The following is a 17,312-nucleotide window of genomic DNA, read 5'->3' as shown; positions in this document are numbered from 1 at the left end:
GGAATTAAATATAACACGAATATATCGAATCTTTTATTCACTGACTGCAATAATTCTGTTCTGAGGTAGTTGACTATGACTGATCGTTCGATTTGCTATTACTTCATTATAGGTCTCTTTGTCATTAAAACTTATTTTCTACTTTTTAGTTCGATTAGCAATAAAAGCGTGTTTTTTTAGTTTTTTTAAACAATTTTTTATTTTCTACTTTTTAGTTCGATTAACAATAAAAGCGTGTTTTAGGTTTTTTTAACTATTTTTTATGTTTTTCGGGTTCATAACTTTATTATTATTAAATTACTTATGTATATCAGTTTTAAATAATTTCATTCACATATAAATTTTTAAATTTTTTGCTTATTTATGTACATATTTCATACGGATTGTGCTTATTTTTAGTATATGTAGGTGTTTACGAGTAATATACTATTACACAACCGCACACTAAATACTAACCTCAATGGTGGTGTGGAAACTAAAAATTCCCAATTTTTGTTTATAAAAATACCCAATTCATGTTTCTACCGGTGTGGCAATATTGGCAAATGTTATAAAAAATGCACATTTTTCAGCGCTCTCACGATAAAAAGAGTTTCTCATCTAGTCATCTATGTTGTGTGTTTCGAGTCGATCAGATTTTTAGAAGCCAGTGAAAATTAAGGTCAAAGGTTCCGTTATACATACATACAACGCGAGCTAATACCCTGCAAACCAACTACCTGCTATTTACCCTGCTAACTTGTGGGTATCGTTCACCTGTGAAGTTGTGAGCTTTGTAGTAATTTTATATTCTACGCCGTGCACTTTCTACCTACTTCCAGTCTATACGTGTGATGATTTTATTCGCTCGCACTAACAGAAATTTCTCAATACTGCTGTGCTGCTCTAATTGACATTCAAGTTGTGAATGATGTGGGTAACATGTAGTGAACAAAACCTTCTGAACTCATGAATGTTGTTGTTAACATGTAGTGAACAGAATTTCATGAACTAGTGAATTTCGTTGTTAACATGTAGTGAACAGAATCTTTTGGGCCGGTGAATGTTGTTGTTAACATGTAGTGAACAGAATCTTTTGGGCTGGTGAATGTTATTGTGAACATGTAGTTAACAGAATTCCATAAACTAGTGAATTTCATTGTTAACATGTAGTGAACAGAATCTTTTGGGCTGGTGAATGTTATTGCTAACATGTAGTTAACAGAATTGGATAAACTAGTGAATTTCGTTGTTAACATGTAGCTAACAGAATCTCATGAATAAGTGAATTTCGTTGTTAACACATAGTTAACAGAATCTCTTCAAAAGGGTAATTTTGTAGGTAATACTTACGGATCCTATATACAATAATCCTTCAAAATTACTGATACAAATGGTTATTTATTGAATATTGAATCATTTTAATATTTATTTAGTTAATTTTTAGTTTCTAAAGAAAATTAATACAATTAATATAATAATTTTTTTAGTATGTTCTATTTATGTACAGCTATTTATATTAATTTACTATTTACATTACAAAATTACGTTAAGTTTTAGTTATTTATTTTAATATTTACATTATAAAATTAGGTTTGGTGTTAGACAAATTTTAGTTTTAGTTATTTATATACATGAATTAGTTTAGTTTTTAGAAAAGTTTACGTTTTAGTTTTAATGTACATAAATTAGTATAATATTTACATTCTTAAATTAGGTTTTGGTGTTAGACAAATTTTAGTTTTGGTTATTTATATACATTAATTAGTTTAGTTATTAGAAAAGTTTACGGTTTAGTTTTTATGTACATAAATTAGTATAATATTTACATTCTTAAATTAGGTTTTGGTGTTAGACAAATTTTAGTTTTGGTTATTTATATACATTAATTAGTTTAGTTATTAGAAAAGTTTACGGTTTAGTTTTTATGTACATAAATTAGTATAATATTTACATTCTTAAATTTGGTTTTGTGAAAGTGAACATGAATTTAAGTAATTTGACATTATAAAATTAGGTTTAGAAATATTTTAGTTTTAGTTATTAGTTATTTTGAATATTAATTTTTTGTTTTTGTTTTCTAACTACTTGTTTATGTCGGTTGTGGCTCATTAAAACCGCTTTGCGAATTTCAGCAAAGACTTCGCTTTTCGGGGTGCTATTAAATGTATCTGTTGGATATACATAAAAAACATGTTATATATATAAAAAAAAGTATAAACGAAAAATGTAAATACCGAAAATGAGCTCCAGACTTTTGAGGCCCAAAAGCGCCGATTTGTTGGCTTTCCCCTCAAAGTTGTAATGGAACAGCAACTCGTCGGAGTAAACGCGCTTCATCACCCCTTTGATGCATCCTTTAGCACCCCTCAGCTTCAGCAAAATATTTAGCTAGAAAAGATAAAATTAAGTTATTTATTTGATTAAAAATTTTTTGAGCTTATTTGATATTGAACACCCTATTGTACGTAATTTTATGTAAATCATAGTTGTTTGAGTGGAAATAAGTATCTCAAAATTTGTGAAATCTCTTATTTCGGCAAATTTTGAAAACGCTATACGGAGAATTCTTAGATGTTACAATTTTAATTTTACAATTTAACTCAAGCAACCATGATCACATGTGTATATTGTATAGTAGAAATAATAGTTACCATTGCTTCGGCGTATGACTTGGTATTTAAGAGCTCCTCCAGAGTATTAATCGCATCCTGCGATGTTATTGGGAGCATACTCTGAATCTTGATATACTCAGGACTCAGAGCATCTCCCGTGATGCGCGCAATACTCTGGTGAACTCTTGTCATCACCACTTTCACTTCCCTCATCAGCTGCCCCTGGACCTGACTTTCCGCTCTTTCTGGCATCTAAATAATAAAAAGCTTATAAAGTTATAATTCATTACTTCAATAAGATACTTGTATAACCTTCTTTTCGAAGTCCTTGAAACTTCTTTCCACCTTACCCTCTAGGTCCCGTAAGGTGGTCTTTATTTCCCCCAGTGATTCACGGATTTCGCTCCGCATTTCTCTCAGCTCCTTTTGCAAAGAAGCCAGAGAAACTGGTTCACCTGAAATAAATGTTTTTTTAACAACCTCGCAAAAAAATAATGGTAAGAATTGAAATTTATTAAAATATAAAAACATTTACTTGCAACCGCAGTAGCATGGTTGGATACCGTTGCGCTGGGGGAATCTGGGATCGCTGTACGCCTTTCGTAGGGCTGCGATACAGCAAACCGCTTACGCTGCACGGCAGACCCTAAAATGGAATTAGTTTTAAGTATGAATATAAATATTTACAATTCTGTTAATATATTTTTATATTTATACCTGTAAAAGTAGGGGGGCCCGAGCGTGGTGGAGAAATCATTTCGGTTTCCGGAAAAAAAATGTCCTCCATTGTATTACTTAAAAAAAAGAACGAAATAAATTATGTAGAATGGGGACAAGAATAAGCTTATTTCTATCGTTTATACAAAAATATTTATAACTTATATCACTACGACTAATTAGGATTTCATTACTTAATACTTCACCTATACAAATACCTAGCCCTGACATAGATTCTACTGGCTCGATAAAATAATTTTCTAAATTAGAAATAAGGAGTGCTTTAAAACTGTTGGTTTCTTTATCTAATCCAACAATTTTAATGGGCCCCTTATTACATTGAAAATAACTATCTTTATCTTTATTAAAATCTATTATAAAAAGGTCGTTTTTAGAAAGTTTGCTAGAATCTGAAATTTTTAATCTTTCCGATATTCTGAAAAACATTTGCTGCAAAATTTTATTAGGTTTATTAATTATTTTTTTTAAATGCTGCATATAGTTCTCAAATTTGTACGCGGAAAAATTGTCTAAAGGACCAAATTCTCTAACACAATCCGAAAGGTGTAACAACCCGTGAACGTTATAACTTATTAGATGGTCGCCATAAATATTTCCGAACAAATCAACAAATTCCTTTAACAATTCATTGGCGACATTCGATTCTACGTTAAAAGATTTCTCACAAGAGAGAAATCGAATTCCGGCGTGTAGTAAAAGAAAATGATAATATAAATCTTCATTAATGCAGTCTTTCAAAACAAATATCCCGGTATATAATAAAAACTGCCGGAATTCAGTTGACTTCCAATTACTTATCTGGTCAAGGTCTCGGCTAAGCCGGCTAAACTCAGACGGTACGAACCTGTTAAGAAGCAAAAGCTTCTCATTCATTTTCGTAACGTTACCTTTCTTGACAAGTAACTGGAGCAATTTTTTTGTTACACCCAAATCTACTAAATGCATGGGTTCAAGAGGAAATTGTGAAACCATGCCAAAGTTAAAAGATTCTAGCAAACTTTCTGCTTGCTTAAATTCTAAACTATGATAACTTAAATCTATTCTATTTTTAAATGTACTATTTGTTCTTAAATTTCCAACTTGCTTCGGGAAGCTTACCCTTCTTTGTGTATAGACGCCCTCGATCGTGCATTTGGAACAGGAGTTCTTTGCCGTATGCGACTTAACTCCTGTAACAAATGCACGAGCGGGGGCGTCACAACTAAATAGTCTTATATTAAACGGCTTACATACTAGATTGCTACCTACCTTAACCCCGTTCTTCCTCAAAAAACTTACTTCCTCACAAAAGTCCCTCAAAAAATCGTTAACGCTACCTGGCTTACTCATCCCTGAAAAACACGCTATCGTAAATGGGCCTAACTTAGAACCTACGACATATCCTAAAATCGGCCAAAGACACCTATTACTACTCTTAAATAACTTTAACCCATCTATCCCAATATCAATATTTACTACCTCACAATCTTCCAATACATTAAATTCTGCACCCCATAAATAAAACTGAATACCTATATATAAAATCGTGCATTTGGAACAGGAGTTCTTTGCCGTATGCGACTTAACTCCTGTAACAAATGCACGAGCGGGGGCGTCACAACTAAATAGTCTTATATTAAACGGCTTACATACTAGATTGCTACCTACCTTAACCCCGTTCTTCCTCAAAAAACTTACTTCCTCACAAAAGTCCCTCAAAAAATCGTTAACGCTACCTGGCTTACTCATCCCTGAAAAACACGCTATCGTAAATGGGCCTAACTTAGAACCTACGACATATCCTAAAATCGGCCAAAGACACCTATTACTACTCTTAAATAACTTTAACCCATCTATCCCAATATCAATATTTACTACCTCACAATCTTCCAATACATTAAATTCTGCACCCCATAAATAAAACTGAATACCTATATATAAAAACTCACCTCCAGGAATTAACTTAATATTAACTTTTTGCCTACTTGTACCTAAAAGAGACCTAGCTGACAGTGGCAAACCTTCTACACCCATAAGTTTTAGAGTCCTAAGCAAATCGTCTACGCTATTCTGAGGAATATTATTACTAACCGCCCAGGTTGACAAAAGGAACGCATTTTCTACATTACTATCCCTATCCTCTGAATAACTATCTACCTCAACATCTTCTACATCTAAATCTTCAAAAAACACACTGTCATCTCCGCTATCTATATCATATTCTAAATTTTGCAAAGCTACTCTACTTGTTGATGGTAAATCATCATCGTCTAATCTGTTGGGAAAGTTTTCATTTGCTTCTACGTTAACATTTTCATTTAATTTGCGAAATTTCGCTATATTTTCCTCATAATTTTTTTTCTCTTTTCCCAATAAATTAGACAACGTTCTTTTACTCATTGTTCTAACTACGATACTTAACCAATTCCTCCGCTGCGTGTACGTGTGTGTGTATTAATGTGTTCTACAAGAAAAATTAAACACAAATTTCAATAATTAGAAAAAATACATATGTGAAAGATATACAGTAGAAGCCCGATAAGTGCAATACCGATAACTGCAATTTCGCGGAAAGTACAATTCGATCTTGAGTCCATAGAAAACTCGAAAAGAGCAATAAAAAATTGCAATTTTCGGGCGCAAAAGAATTCTTGTTCGAAGAAATTGTTTACTTAATACGTCAATGTATTTGCGTTCATCACGCTATTTGACTGTGACTGGTGAATCAATATCTTGTGATCCAGAAGCCATTGAGCCATTTAAGGAAAAATTGACGGCGAAAATCACTGAAAAAGGATATGTAACATCACAAATATAATGCATATAAAGCTGATGAAACGGGGCTCGTTTGGAAACTTTTGCCAAATAAAACCTACGTTTCGAAAGATGAAAAGAGTGCTCCAGGCAACAAAGTTTCAAAAGATCGAATCAGTGTTCTTTTGTGTGCAAATGGTGATGGCAGCCACAAAATAAAACCATTAACGATCGGCAAATCTATGAATCCTCGTTGTTTTAACTTGACAAAAATTCAATACAAAACATTGCTAATGGAAACCATAATTAGTGAAAAAGATTGTTCATTACATGTTGAGCCAAGCATGGGGGAAATTGCTCCCTGAAACGATTGTTAAATGCTGGAAAAGCGTATTGGGTACAAGCCCAACAGTTGACGCGATTATTGAATCTAATCCAGACGATATGCCATTGGATATCGAAATTGACGACCCCCTTCTTGTTGTAGGATTACAACGGTTAAATGAGATGGTCGAAAACTATTTGGGTGAAGCAGACACAGATGAAATCCGCAATTTAATTTTGGAATTAGGAATAGATGAAGGTGATTGTGAAGCTATGTTTGTTTGCATGATATCCGATCAAAAGCACTGGAAAAGTATTACGAGAAAACGCAATCGAAAATTGCATTGAATAGAGTTAAAATATTTTTCCCTAGGTATTCCTCGATCCACAGGAGAAATTCGCAAAAGTGCAATTTTTCGCTAAGTGCAATCATTGCTGAAATTTTCCAATTGTACTTATCGGGCTTCTACTGTAATATCAGACTAAAAATAAAATAATAATTGAAAAATTACAAAATACTTACTGAATCTGCCCTGGATGCTGGTAAATTTTCACGTCTCCCTTTTAATGAAATCGCTTACGACCTAGAAGTTAAGGATAAAAAAGATTTATTAGTTTAATAATATAGATTATTTATATAAACATATGTAGATATACACAACTTTTCACAAATTGCTTATATGTATATGCATATTTCTTATGCATAAATGGAAAAGTGTATGCACGTTCGTGTATATAAATATTTACATACATATATGTATATCACAATTTTATTCTTATCCTACAAACGTGCATACATTTTTTCCATTTACTTACACTGCGCACGCGACTGCTATTAACCAAACCACAAACAGAATTTTATAATGCCAACAATTGGCTTCTTTAACTATGGCATATGCACATCTTTTTGGTTTGGATTAATCGCACTGATCCTGTGACACATTTCTTGGCCACACAATTATATCAATGCACATATTTATATCAATGGCCACACAATTATATCAATGGGCATATTGAAAAGATTTGTTGCCCATAGCTATGAGAAACACATATGCATTTGAGGTTAGGATCCCCGCACTGATCCTGTATGGGCAACAAATTACTTTTCAACCCTTATTTTTCACAAAACACACTGCGCAGTGTACGTATGGATGCAAAAGCTATGACCACCGACACTGGTCATGCTTTTGCACATTTTATAAACGAAAAAGAATTTGTTTTACATTGAGCAAACTTACCAAAAGAAAGATCCCCGCTTTGTTTTCTTCTTTAATTTGGAATTGAATTGCTTTTGTATTGCTGATGCACCTCTTGAAGTTGTGAATACGTTTTGCTGAAAATAAAAATACATTTTATTAGTTTAAATAGATATATAATTGCAAAATTTACTAAAAATTGTTGAACTTACCTTTTCGCTTGGAGATTTTCATAGAATTAAACGCGATTCATTTTTGTATTTGACATTTGCAACTTGTTTTTTGCTGTCACTTTCGCACTCACTATAGTTAAGTTTAATAAGTATTCACGAAAATTATGAGATAAATATATGTATAAACCAATCAAAAATGACAAAAGAATTAAATGTGATTGTGTGGGTATTATTGGAAAAATTGAGTGAATGTGTTGGTAAAATTGGAAAAACTGGTGAACGTTGGTTTGCAGGGTAAAAGTGTGTTAATTATTCTATTTGTATCTTAATTTTTGTTATAATTCTGTTCTGAGGTAGTTGGCTATGACTGATCGTTCGATTTGCTATTACTTCATTATAGGTCTCTTTTTCATTAAAATGTATTTTCTACTTTTTAGTTCGATTTGCAATAAAAGCGTGTTTTTTAGTTTTTTAAACAATTTTTAATTTTTAATTAATAATAACAGTGGCTTGTATTTCAAAGATGACTACCACAAATATACATAAATAATAATTCAAGCATCTTTTAAAACTTCAACTAGTGGCAATAGGAACAAAAATGCAATATTTGGTTGGCTTTCCATTGCTACCACGATAAATTTGCTTGTCATGTCTAAGTGCATGGATCGAATTTAAAAATTATAACACACAAATGTAGTCACTATATCAGTCTTTTGATTTATAGTAATTGTTTAAATAACCATAAAGAATTAATATGAATATTTAATGTTAAAAATGTTTAATTTTTGCATAAGCTTAATAGTCCTATAACAGACGCGTTTTTTACTAAAGGGGTTACTTGGGTTTCGTGGGTTCAAAAAAATCGATTTTTTTGGCTTATTAATTTCTATAACATCTCAAGAATATTATCCTAAATTTTCAAGTCGATCCGAATAAAAGTTTCGGAGATACAGCCTTTGGAAGGTGTGCGCTCAAAGCCACTTTTATTGTTACTCAAAACTTTAAACGCGTTTTTCTCGGAACCGTATTTTCAAAGTCGGTTGTCAAATGTTCTCGAAAAGTACTCAATCGATCTTGATGAAATTTTACTCAGGTGTTCGAGATACAATTTACTCGTGCTTGAACGAAGGATTTTTTTTTTCAATTACAATAATTTTTATGTTTTTTTTTCTTTCCTTCGTTCAAGCACGAGTTTATGGTCTTAAGGGTAGATTACGAAAATTTCACCTATTTTCACGATTTTTTTTTTGCCATTAAAAATTTAAAAAACGATGTTTCAACTTTTCGGGCTTATTAGTACGTTTATTGAGCATACAAAAATTTTTTTTTTTTACTTTTGAAACAATATTTATAATTATAAAAATGCCGCTGAAGAAGAAGATTCTTAATCAGTAATAGTGCAGTTATGGTCGGAACTAGAACAAATCGAAAAAATGAAAAATTGACAAAATGGCGCACTTTTGAAAAAAAAGTTCGTAAAATCTGGTTTTTTCACTAGTTTTTTAGTTTAAAAAATAGTAAATTATTTAAATAAAATTATGATTCTAGTTCCGACGATAGCGATACATGTTGTGAACAACATTGTGATTCGGTTGAATAGTTTTTTTGTTTTCATCCCCGCCCTGCCGAAAAAAGTCGTTTCAAGATAAATGAGTTTAAAGTTTGAGGGACAGTAGCGCGCGGACCGCTCTCTACCTACTTAATGGGCTGTAGAAGCTATAATATTGGGAATTTCGCATGAAAATTTCACAGTATATTCTTAAAAGCCTATACTTTCGAAATATCGAAAAAACAAAAAATCGACCACGGGGTCCCCTTAACTAAAACCCTTTTTTTGTTTTTTCATTTTCGATAACCCTGTCAGGAGTTATGCTGACAACGCGGACGCACCTTTCATTCGAGGGGTCACCGGATATGACGTCACAATGGAGGAGTTTTAATTTTTTTTTTTTTTAATTTCAGAAATTATTCTTTAAATATGTATTTATAAGACAGAAAAAAGTTTGAATAAAATAAACAGTTTTTTACATAAAAAAAATATTGAAAATAGGCCTTTTTTACCCGACGAAACCCACGTAACCCCTTAAATACAAACACAGAAAAATGAGTATTCACTTAAAAACACTCCGTATTAATTCAGGATTTGATTTAAAGCTATTTTTACTCAATAATACTACGATATTTATTAAAGTTCTAAATACATGTTATTACAAATATTCTTGTAAACGATTATAATACCGTGCAAAATAAATGTGCGGAACGAACTGTCAAAGGAATGATAGTGAGAAAAGAATGAAGCGAAACCGGAAAACCCAGTCAACCAACAATGAGGTTCGATGGCATTTTTGTAGTTTTTAAAAGAGTTAAATTAACCTTCGGCGAGAAAAAAATATATATTTTCATAAAAACTGAAAATTTTGAATAAAAAATCGCGCGATTGATCTATAAAACATTATTTTCAAAAATTGTAAAAATGTTTACTAAAAAATGGCGATAATATATTTAAAAAAAAAATTAAAATTTGGAATAAAAAATCGCAAATTTTCGCCTACGGCACATTTTTGTTTGGAAATGTACATATGTATGTATAGCTGCGGTCAAAATCTTAGTAGTGTAACAAATTGTAAGAAATTTTTTGACAAAACTTTTATATGGTGGTGATTGTATTTTTATTTTTACAAGGGGTTTTGTTTAGTATTTAAATTAGAATTTTGTTGCATGACCCTTATTCTTTAGAAATGCAGCACAACGGCGTTGCATTGAGCCAATAAGATTTTGGCATCTTTCAATCGAAATCGACTCCCATGCGCTCTTTACTGCTTCCCATAGTTTGCGTTGGGCTACTGCCTCCTTGACATCAACCCACAAATTTTCAATGGGGCTTATGTCTGGTGACTGTGGTGGCCAGTTCATTACTTTGATCTGACTCTCCTCAAACCATCTTTTAGCAACTTTACTCGTGTGTTTGGGGTCTTGCTGGAACGTCCAAACAAGCGGCATTCCGTCTCTGGCATATGGCAGCATGATGTCCTTGAGTATATCAACATATGAAGCGCCATTCAGTATTTCCTTAACCCAATGAATGGGTCCCACGCCTGTGCAAGAAAAGCATGCCCAGACCATAATTCTAGAACCACCATACTTTATTCTTTTTGTTGTATACTTTGGCTCGTATTCGGTGTTAGGTGGTTGTCTTACATATTGGCGCGATCTCTTTCCACCACATACAAGACAATCTTCGACTCGTCCGACCCTAAAATGTTGCGCCATTTGGTCGAAGGCCAATTTATATGTTCTTTGGCGAATCGAAGTCTCTCACTTAAATATAATGAGCCATAAGCACTACTAAGATTCTGACCGCAACTGTATATAATTGGCGCGTACACCATTTTTGAGTGTTTAACCGAGCTCCTCCTCATATTTGTGGCGTGCGTCTTGATGTGTTTCCACAAATGGAGGGACCTACAGCTTCAAGCCGACTCCGAACGGTAGATATTTTTAGGAGGACCTTTTTCAGAAATACACTCAGAGGTTTGCCATTGCCAGCCGAGGGACGGCCGCTATTAGAAAAAACTTTTTCTTAATTTTCTAAACTTTTTCTACATTCTCTCTAAATTCCGAATGGTAGTCTTGCACCAACCCATTCGGCTACGGCGGCCGTTTTGTGTCATTATATTGCATAAAAAGCAATCCAAATGGTACCATCACATCTTGAAATACATGTGTCCTTGTAAATAAATTTTTCCATTTATTTGTTATCAAGTAAATAGGTCTTCTTCCATACCAAGAAAAGCATTCGCAAATCATTATGTTCCGCCATCATGCTTGTCTTTTATTTTTTATTTAATTTTTTTTTGTTTTGTGAACCGCGGCGAAAACTCTTGTCCTTAAGGACGCCCGACATTTTGTTTGCCCAGCATTATTTCCAAATAAATTAATTTTTGTTTCATCGCTCCAAAGTATGGTATACCACTTTTTCATACCTTCTGGTCCACACCCAGATTTTTGCTCTTAGCAAAACTTTTCCTCTTCCTTAAAATTTCTTGTTTATGAAATTTACGAACTATTCTGCTTGGTACATTCATGTTGTGCAATCGACGCCGTACAGTTTTCGCTGAATGGCCTTTGATGACTAGAAATGATCCCTCTCCACGCCTCGCCTTACCTCAGCGATAAATTTGTAATTTTTTTTTTTTTGTGTGTTTTCGATTTTCCATTCATATTCATATTAATTATTAGTTATTAAGTGAAATACCTAATTCGCTGATTGCGTTGCAGTCAATACTTTTCACTTTAAAATGCAAGAGTTAGCCGAAAAGTACCCATTTTAGTGGCCTCGCAAAATTACACTTTATGAATTTTAAATCCTTGTTAGATTTCAAATAACATTGCTATCGTGTCAAATTTTTCGTACAATAACTTTGTATAATAACAAATTATATTCGATTGGAAACTACATTCCTACTTCCCATGGGACAGTTAAAAAGGCTTATCTCCCGTTTTATAATTTCATGCTGCATAATTTACATACATACAATACATACATACACACATACAATTTGTTAAAGTAAAAGCACTATTTTCAAGCACCACATTAAAAGTTGTCTGATTATCTATAATTCTACCCAAATATATTCATTCTTCAATAAATAGTCAGACTCAGAAATACTATAGGCACTTAGCTACTTGTTTCGTTTTATTATTTTTTTTTTTAATCTCTCCAAAAACTAACTACCATATAACATAAATACATATAGTATAAAAACGTTATTTTAATTCTTCACTCGCATTAGTATTTAATTTAAAAGCCAATTATAAAAAAAAACTGCAAACACCTGCAATTTTGCTTGTTGCCGAAAATTTTTACATTTAAATTCGTCAAACAAAATGTTTGCTCGTTAGTTACTTTGATTTGTCGGGTAGTTACCGACGTCGTCATTGCCGCAGCAGCACAGCAACAGCAACAATATATTCGTTGGGCGATTATTTGCAATGTTCGTGCATTGTTGGGGCATTCGCTCGTTCGTTCTTGGCTCACAAGCTCGTTTATTTCATTCATTTCAATGCTCCACTCGCATTTTATTTGAACACATTTTAGCGCAATGATTCCCTGGTTACAAGGCAATCGTTTTGTTTTTGTTTGTCTTTTTTTTTTGTTTTTTTGTATTGTAATTCATATAATGCCTTGCCTGTAGTTTTCTTACTGGTTTTGTTCATTCTTTTCATTTCATTCTTTGCTGACATGCTCCCCAACGAAACATGTACACAAATATCGCACTCACACTCTTACCTAATCGACTACACACCGTATTGCTGTGCTTCTTCTTTTTCTTGCTTCACTACTTCTTGTCTGGGCCCTTACTCTGTAATGCGATGCGAAAGAAAAAATTCACGAAATCGCAGAATCGGTACTCGGTATTTCGACATTCGCATTCACATTTTGCGCTTTCGCAAGTTTTTCTCCCTTTTCGCATCGGCAGCACTCTGTATTGCGAAAGTGAATGTTAAACAGCTGTCACTATCGCATTTTTCCTGCTACAGATAATAGGCATACGCAATTTCCAAATATGTAAGTATTAATTGATAATTTTATAAATTTGAAATATTAATTCATTGTACCTTTTTGGAAAAATATATAGGACAACTCCAAAGACTAACAAACAAACACAAAAAAAACAATTCCAAATATTAGTGGACTTCATGACCACCCATCCGGATTTGGCAAAGGGCCTAATGAAGACGCCCAACGCAAAAATAAGAGTCGACCATTTATGGAAGAGAGTAACTTCCGAACTAAATGCTGCTGGACCACCGATGCGTGATATGGCCGGCTGGAGAAAAGTAACTTTAGTGACATGTGTACTTTTTATTTCTATAGTGGGGTTATTATAATTTTCAGGTTTGGGCTGACTACAAACTTCATTTGAAGGCCAAAATGCGTCGGAACAGAACCAACATTGCCGGTACAGGGGGCGGTCCGTCCGTTTATTCCTCACTGAACGAATTAGAGCAGCGAGTAAGCGAGTTGCTTTCCATAAATAAAGCTGTGGGCGGGATAGGTAGCACGCGGGAGTTTGGTGCGCGTCAGACGGATGTACCAACTACAAGTTTAGGAGCATTTTTGAATGATAGCAATTTAGTCGATATGCCCGAAGGGGAGAATGACAGCGATTCAGTCGATGTGCCCGAACAGGTGACTGAGAAACCTTCCTGCAGCCGTTCGGTACTCACTCCACGCAATAAGCAAAGCTTACTAGAAAAGCAGGTGGATAATCAAATTATGTACCAAAAAAATTCAACAGAAATACTGACTGAGATTAATGATTCCTTAAAAAATATTTCCAAAACCATGGAAAGGACATATAAAATGGTATATAAAATAGAAAAACACAAGCTAAAATTAGCAAAAGAGCAGTTCGTCCATAGTCGAAAAATGGACTGTGATAATTTTAAGTTAAAACTTAGGAAATTAGAAATTCAAAAACAAATGTTGGAGTTGCAGACAAATAAGACACATGAGAAAAATGGAACTTCCTTTTAATTTTTTACTTATGTACGTATGTACCTGCACATACAAGTGAATTAATTTTTATTTTTATTTTGTTTAGAGAAACATGGAATTTTCTTTTAATTTTTTACTTATGTACGTATGTACCTGCACACACAAGTGAATTAATTTTTATTTTGTTTAGAGAAACATGGAATTTTCTTTTAATTTTTTACTTATGTACGTATGTACCTGCACACACAAGTGTGACTTAGTTTTGATGTACCTGTCCATGCACAGTGCCTTACCAAAGTATTATAGCTTAAAAAATGTATACATTGTATGTAATTTGCACACTATTACTATTAGTTTTAATATACCTATGTACACACTTTGTAGACCTAACATAAATAAAAGACTGAATTCATATTTACTAAAAAACGATTTTATTTAAACAAATTTTTCATACAGAATTTCGAGTGGCAATCATATCATTTTTTATTTGGTCTCTTATACGTCTAGCTATATTTCCAAAACTCAGATTTTCTACATTTTCTATATTTACCATGTTCACTTGTTCCTGTTCGATTTCTAAACTGGGAGGATGAACTTTGAACATTATACATATATTATGCAGAGCACAACAAACATTTAGTATTTGCACAACCTTTTCTGGAGCATAGTGCAACTCCCTTGAAGCTAGAAGGCAACGAAATCTGCCTTTCAAAACGCCAAAAACTCTCTCAATTAACGACCTTCCCTTTGAATGTTTTTGATTAAAAAAATGTTCGTCTGAATCCTCCGTAGAATTCCTGTATGGAGTAAGGAGCCATGGTTCCAACGGATATCCTGAGTCACCTGCAGATAACAAAAATATAAAGGTGTTTTTAGTTGAATAACAATAAATTACAATAGCTACATATGTGCATATGCATGTTCATAAGCATTTATTACATGAAAATGCATATACATATACATATATATGTGTATTAACAATTATACATATGTATGTTATATACTATATAAGACAATATTAATACGAGTATACGGACCACTACATTAAGGTCATATACTCGAAGTATATTAAAAAGCTTACCAAGAATTCGTTGGCCAGAGTCACCGTTTTCATAGGCAGTTTTTAAATATTCGCGCTCACCGGACAAGTTCCATATGTGCGAATCATGCGATGCACCTCCAAATCTACCATTCACGGCTCGAATTTGCATTTTGTGATCACATATCTAAAGTAGAACAAAAAATCGTTAATGAAAATATTCTTATTTAATTGAAACACTCTTACCACCATTGCATTTATGCTGTGCTTAAGTTTTCGGTTAAAAAATAAATGCTCGTCATTTGATGGCCTTATCATTTGGATGTGCGTTCCATCCACTGCTCCTACCACACCCGGAATTCCGCATGTTTCGTAAAATCTACGGTTGGCATCCTGTTGCTCCTCACTGCTCATCGAAAAAACGATATGTTTTGGACACAATACCTTTTCAATTGCACTGCAAACTTCCCAAAGGCAACTGGAAACGGTTTGCTGTGCTAGCCCCGCGCGATGGTCTTGGCCAATTAAATGTTGATACGCACCCTGAGCAAGAAACTTTAGGGTTGTTGCAACTTTTATAATTTCAGGGATAGCCGTTGCTCTCGTTGGAGATTTCATCTCACCCTTTATGCTATTTAGCACATACATAAAGGCTTCCTTACTAAGCCGAAAATTCTGCACAAAACTGATGAATAGAACAAACTGATGAATAAAGCATGAGTAATTCTTTAAAGTTTAACTTACCTTTGATCGCTGAGACTCATAACGTTGGAGTTATCTCTTATAAATCTCCGATAAATCCTTTCCTCAGATGATTCGTCCCATAAAGCTACACAATCCATTACTTTATATTATTTAATATAAATATATGTACTTTACTTCCAATCGCTCGTTTGTTTTGGTCGCTTTCTTTGGCATTTCGGTCAGTGATGCATACTAAAGCGAAAAATAAGTGAATAATAAAAAGAGCAACACTTTCAGCGATGCGATAGCGCTACAGAGTACCGACTACCCTTCGTAACGCAATTTATTTTCCCATCGCATTGCTTTTCGCATCGCATTACAGAGTAAGGGCCCTGGTGTTATATATGCGCATACAAAAGTATATGCACATACATATGTACATAAATAAGTAGTGAGAGCGAGTGAGTGTACGCAAAGCGAGTATATAAATACATCATGAAACTCTCACACTAACTCTAACGCACTCTCCTACCAAGCCCATGTACATACATATTTACAACGCATTCGCTTTGATTGATTTTGTATATAGTTTTCTTCATTCTGACTGCGTTATTTTACCCAACTTTTTCATTACTACTCATCTCCGACACCATCGTCATCAGTAGCAGGCATCATCACTGCCAAAGCTCCCATAGTTGTAGCTATTGTCAACGAGTACTTTTGTACCAGCATTGGAGTCATCGTTGTCGTTGTTTGTTGCCGACAGCGCATTTTGTTTTTGTGTTTGGAGTGTTTCGCCTCTGTTGTTGGTACCCTTCTCGTCTTCTCATACACACATCATTTGGTAACGAGTACTGGGAAGTGCTCCAAAGTGTACGATCACACACAGTCGTACCGTATGCGCATTGTTGCTTGTATTCATGCCGAATGTAGTTGGAGCTGTCTTCGATGTTGTTGCTTTTTGCGTTTACCAAACTTTTTATTTCTTCATGTTTTTTACGGTTTTTTTCTTGTTCTTACTTCTTTTATTTTGTAATTTTCTTTTGATGTTTGCTCGTTGCCTCTGTCAGAAATGATTGTGTATGAGCTGCTTCTTCTCCTACTCTTTTGTGTGCGCGTACTATTGCTATTGCCATCGTATGTTCCTTTTTGCTCCTCAGTTCTGGTGTACAATGTCTGCGAGCATTTAGTGTTCTTGTTGTTTTATACTCGTTTATATTTGTTAGCCATTCGTTGGTTCTTATATACGTATAGTGTTTTCACTGAGTACACTACTTTGAATATAAATGCATTTTGTTGTTAGTATTATTCCTTGTATGTCGTTTCTTT

At 33.7% G+C, this 17,312-nt stretch overlaps 4 protein-coding genes across 4 annotated transcripts; 1 reads left to right on the top strand and 3 right to left on the bottom strand.

Moving 5' to 3' along the window:
- Nucleotides 1–1,839: 1,839 nt before the first annotated feature.
- Nucleotides 1,840–3,301, bottom strand: LOC129251165 (uncharacterized). The gene is made up of 5 exons (XM_054890528.1): nt 3,130–3,301; nt 2,907–3,049; nt 2,634–2,846; nt 2,217–2,370; nt 1,840–2,150 (listed from the first exon to the last, which is right to left on the bottom strand). Exons 2-5 carry the CDS (start codon nt 3,003–3,005, stop codon nt 2,023–2,025), a joined length of 594 nt encoding a protein of 197 aa, XP_054746503.1. The 5' UTR covers nt 3,006–3,049; nt 3,130–3,301; the 3' UTR covers nt 1,840–2,022.
- On the bottom strand, nt 3,130–4,832 carry LOC129236018 (uncharacterized; the record flags this gene model as incomplete). The annotated part of the gene is made up of 2 exons (XM_054870180.1): nt 3,130–3,240; nt 3,312–4,832. A coding segment is annotated over one exon (1,443 nt), but the record flags the coding sequence as incomplete, so codon positions are not given.
- An 8,484-nt stretch (nt 4,833–13,316) lies between these two features.
- LOC129251150 (uncharacterized) lies at nt 13,317–14,367 on the top strand. Its single transcript, XM_054890521.1, has 3 exons — nt 13,317–13,327; nt 13,398–13,599; nt 13,658–14,367. Coding segments are annotated over exons 1-3 (846 nt in total). The 5' UTR covers nt 13,317–13,325; the 3' UTR covers nt 14,300–14,367.
- Nucleotides 14,368–14,668: 301 nt separating this feature from the next.
- Nucleotides 14,669–16,352, bottom strand: LOC129251141 (putative nuclease HARBI1). The gene is made up of 4 exons (XM_054890515.1): nt 16,044–16,352; nt 15,546–15,984; nt 15,342–15,486; nt 14,669–15,103 (listed from the first exon to the last, which is right to left on the bottom strand). Exons 1-4 carry the CDS (start codon nt 16,139–16,141, stop codon nt 14,709–14,711), a joined length of 1,077 nt encoding a protein of 358 aa, XP_054746490.1. The 5' UTR covers nt 16,142–16,352; the 3' UTR covers nt 14,669–14,708.
- Nucleotides 16,353–17,312: the final 960 nt, after the last annotated feature.

This window comes from Anastrepha obliqua, chromosome 1, assembly GCF_027943255.1.
Source record: "Anastrepha obliqua isolate idAnaObli1 chromosome 1, idAnaObli1_1.0, whole genome shotgun sequence".
Taxonomy (NCBI): Eukaryota; Metazoa; Arthropoda; class Insecta; order Diptera; family Tephritidae; genus Anastrepha; species Anastrepha obliqua.
Note: the sequence above shows the minus strand (reverse complement) of the source record. Positions and strands in the feature narration are given on the sequence as shown.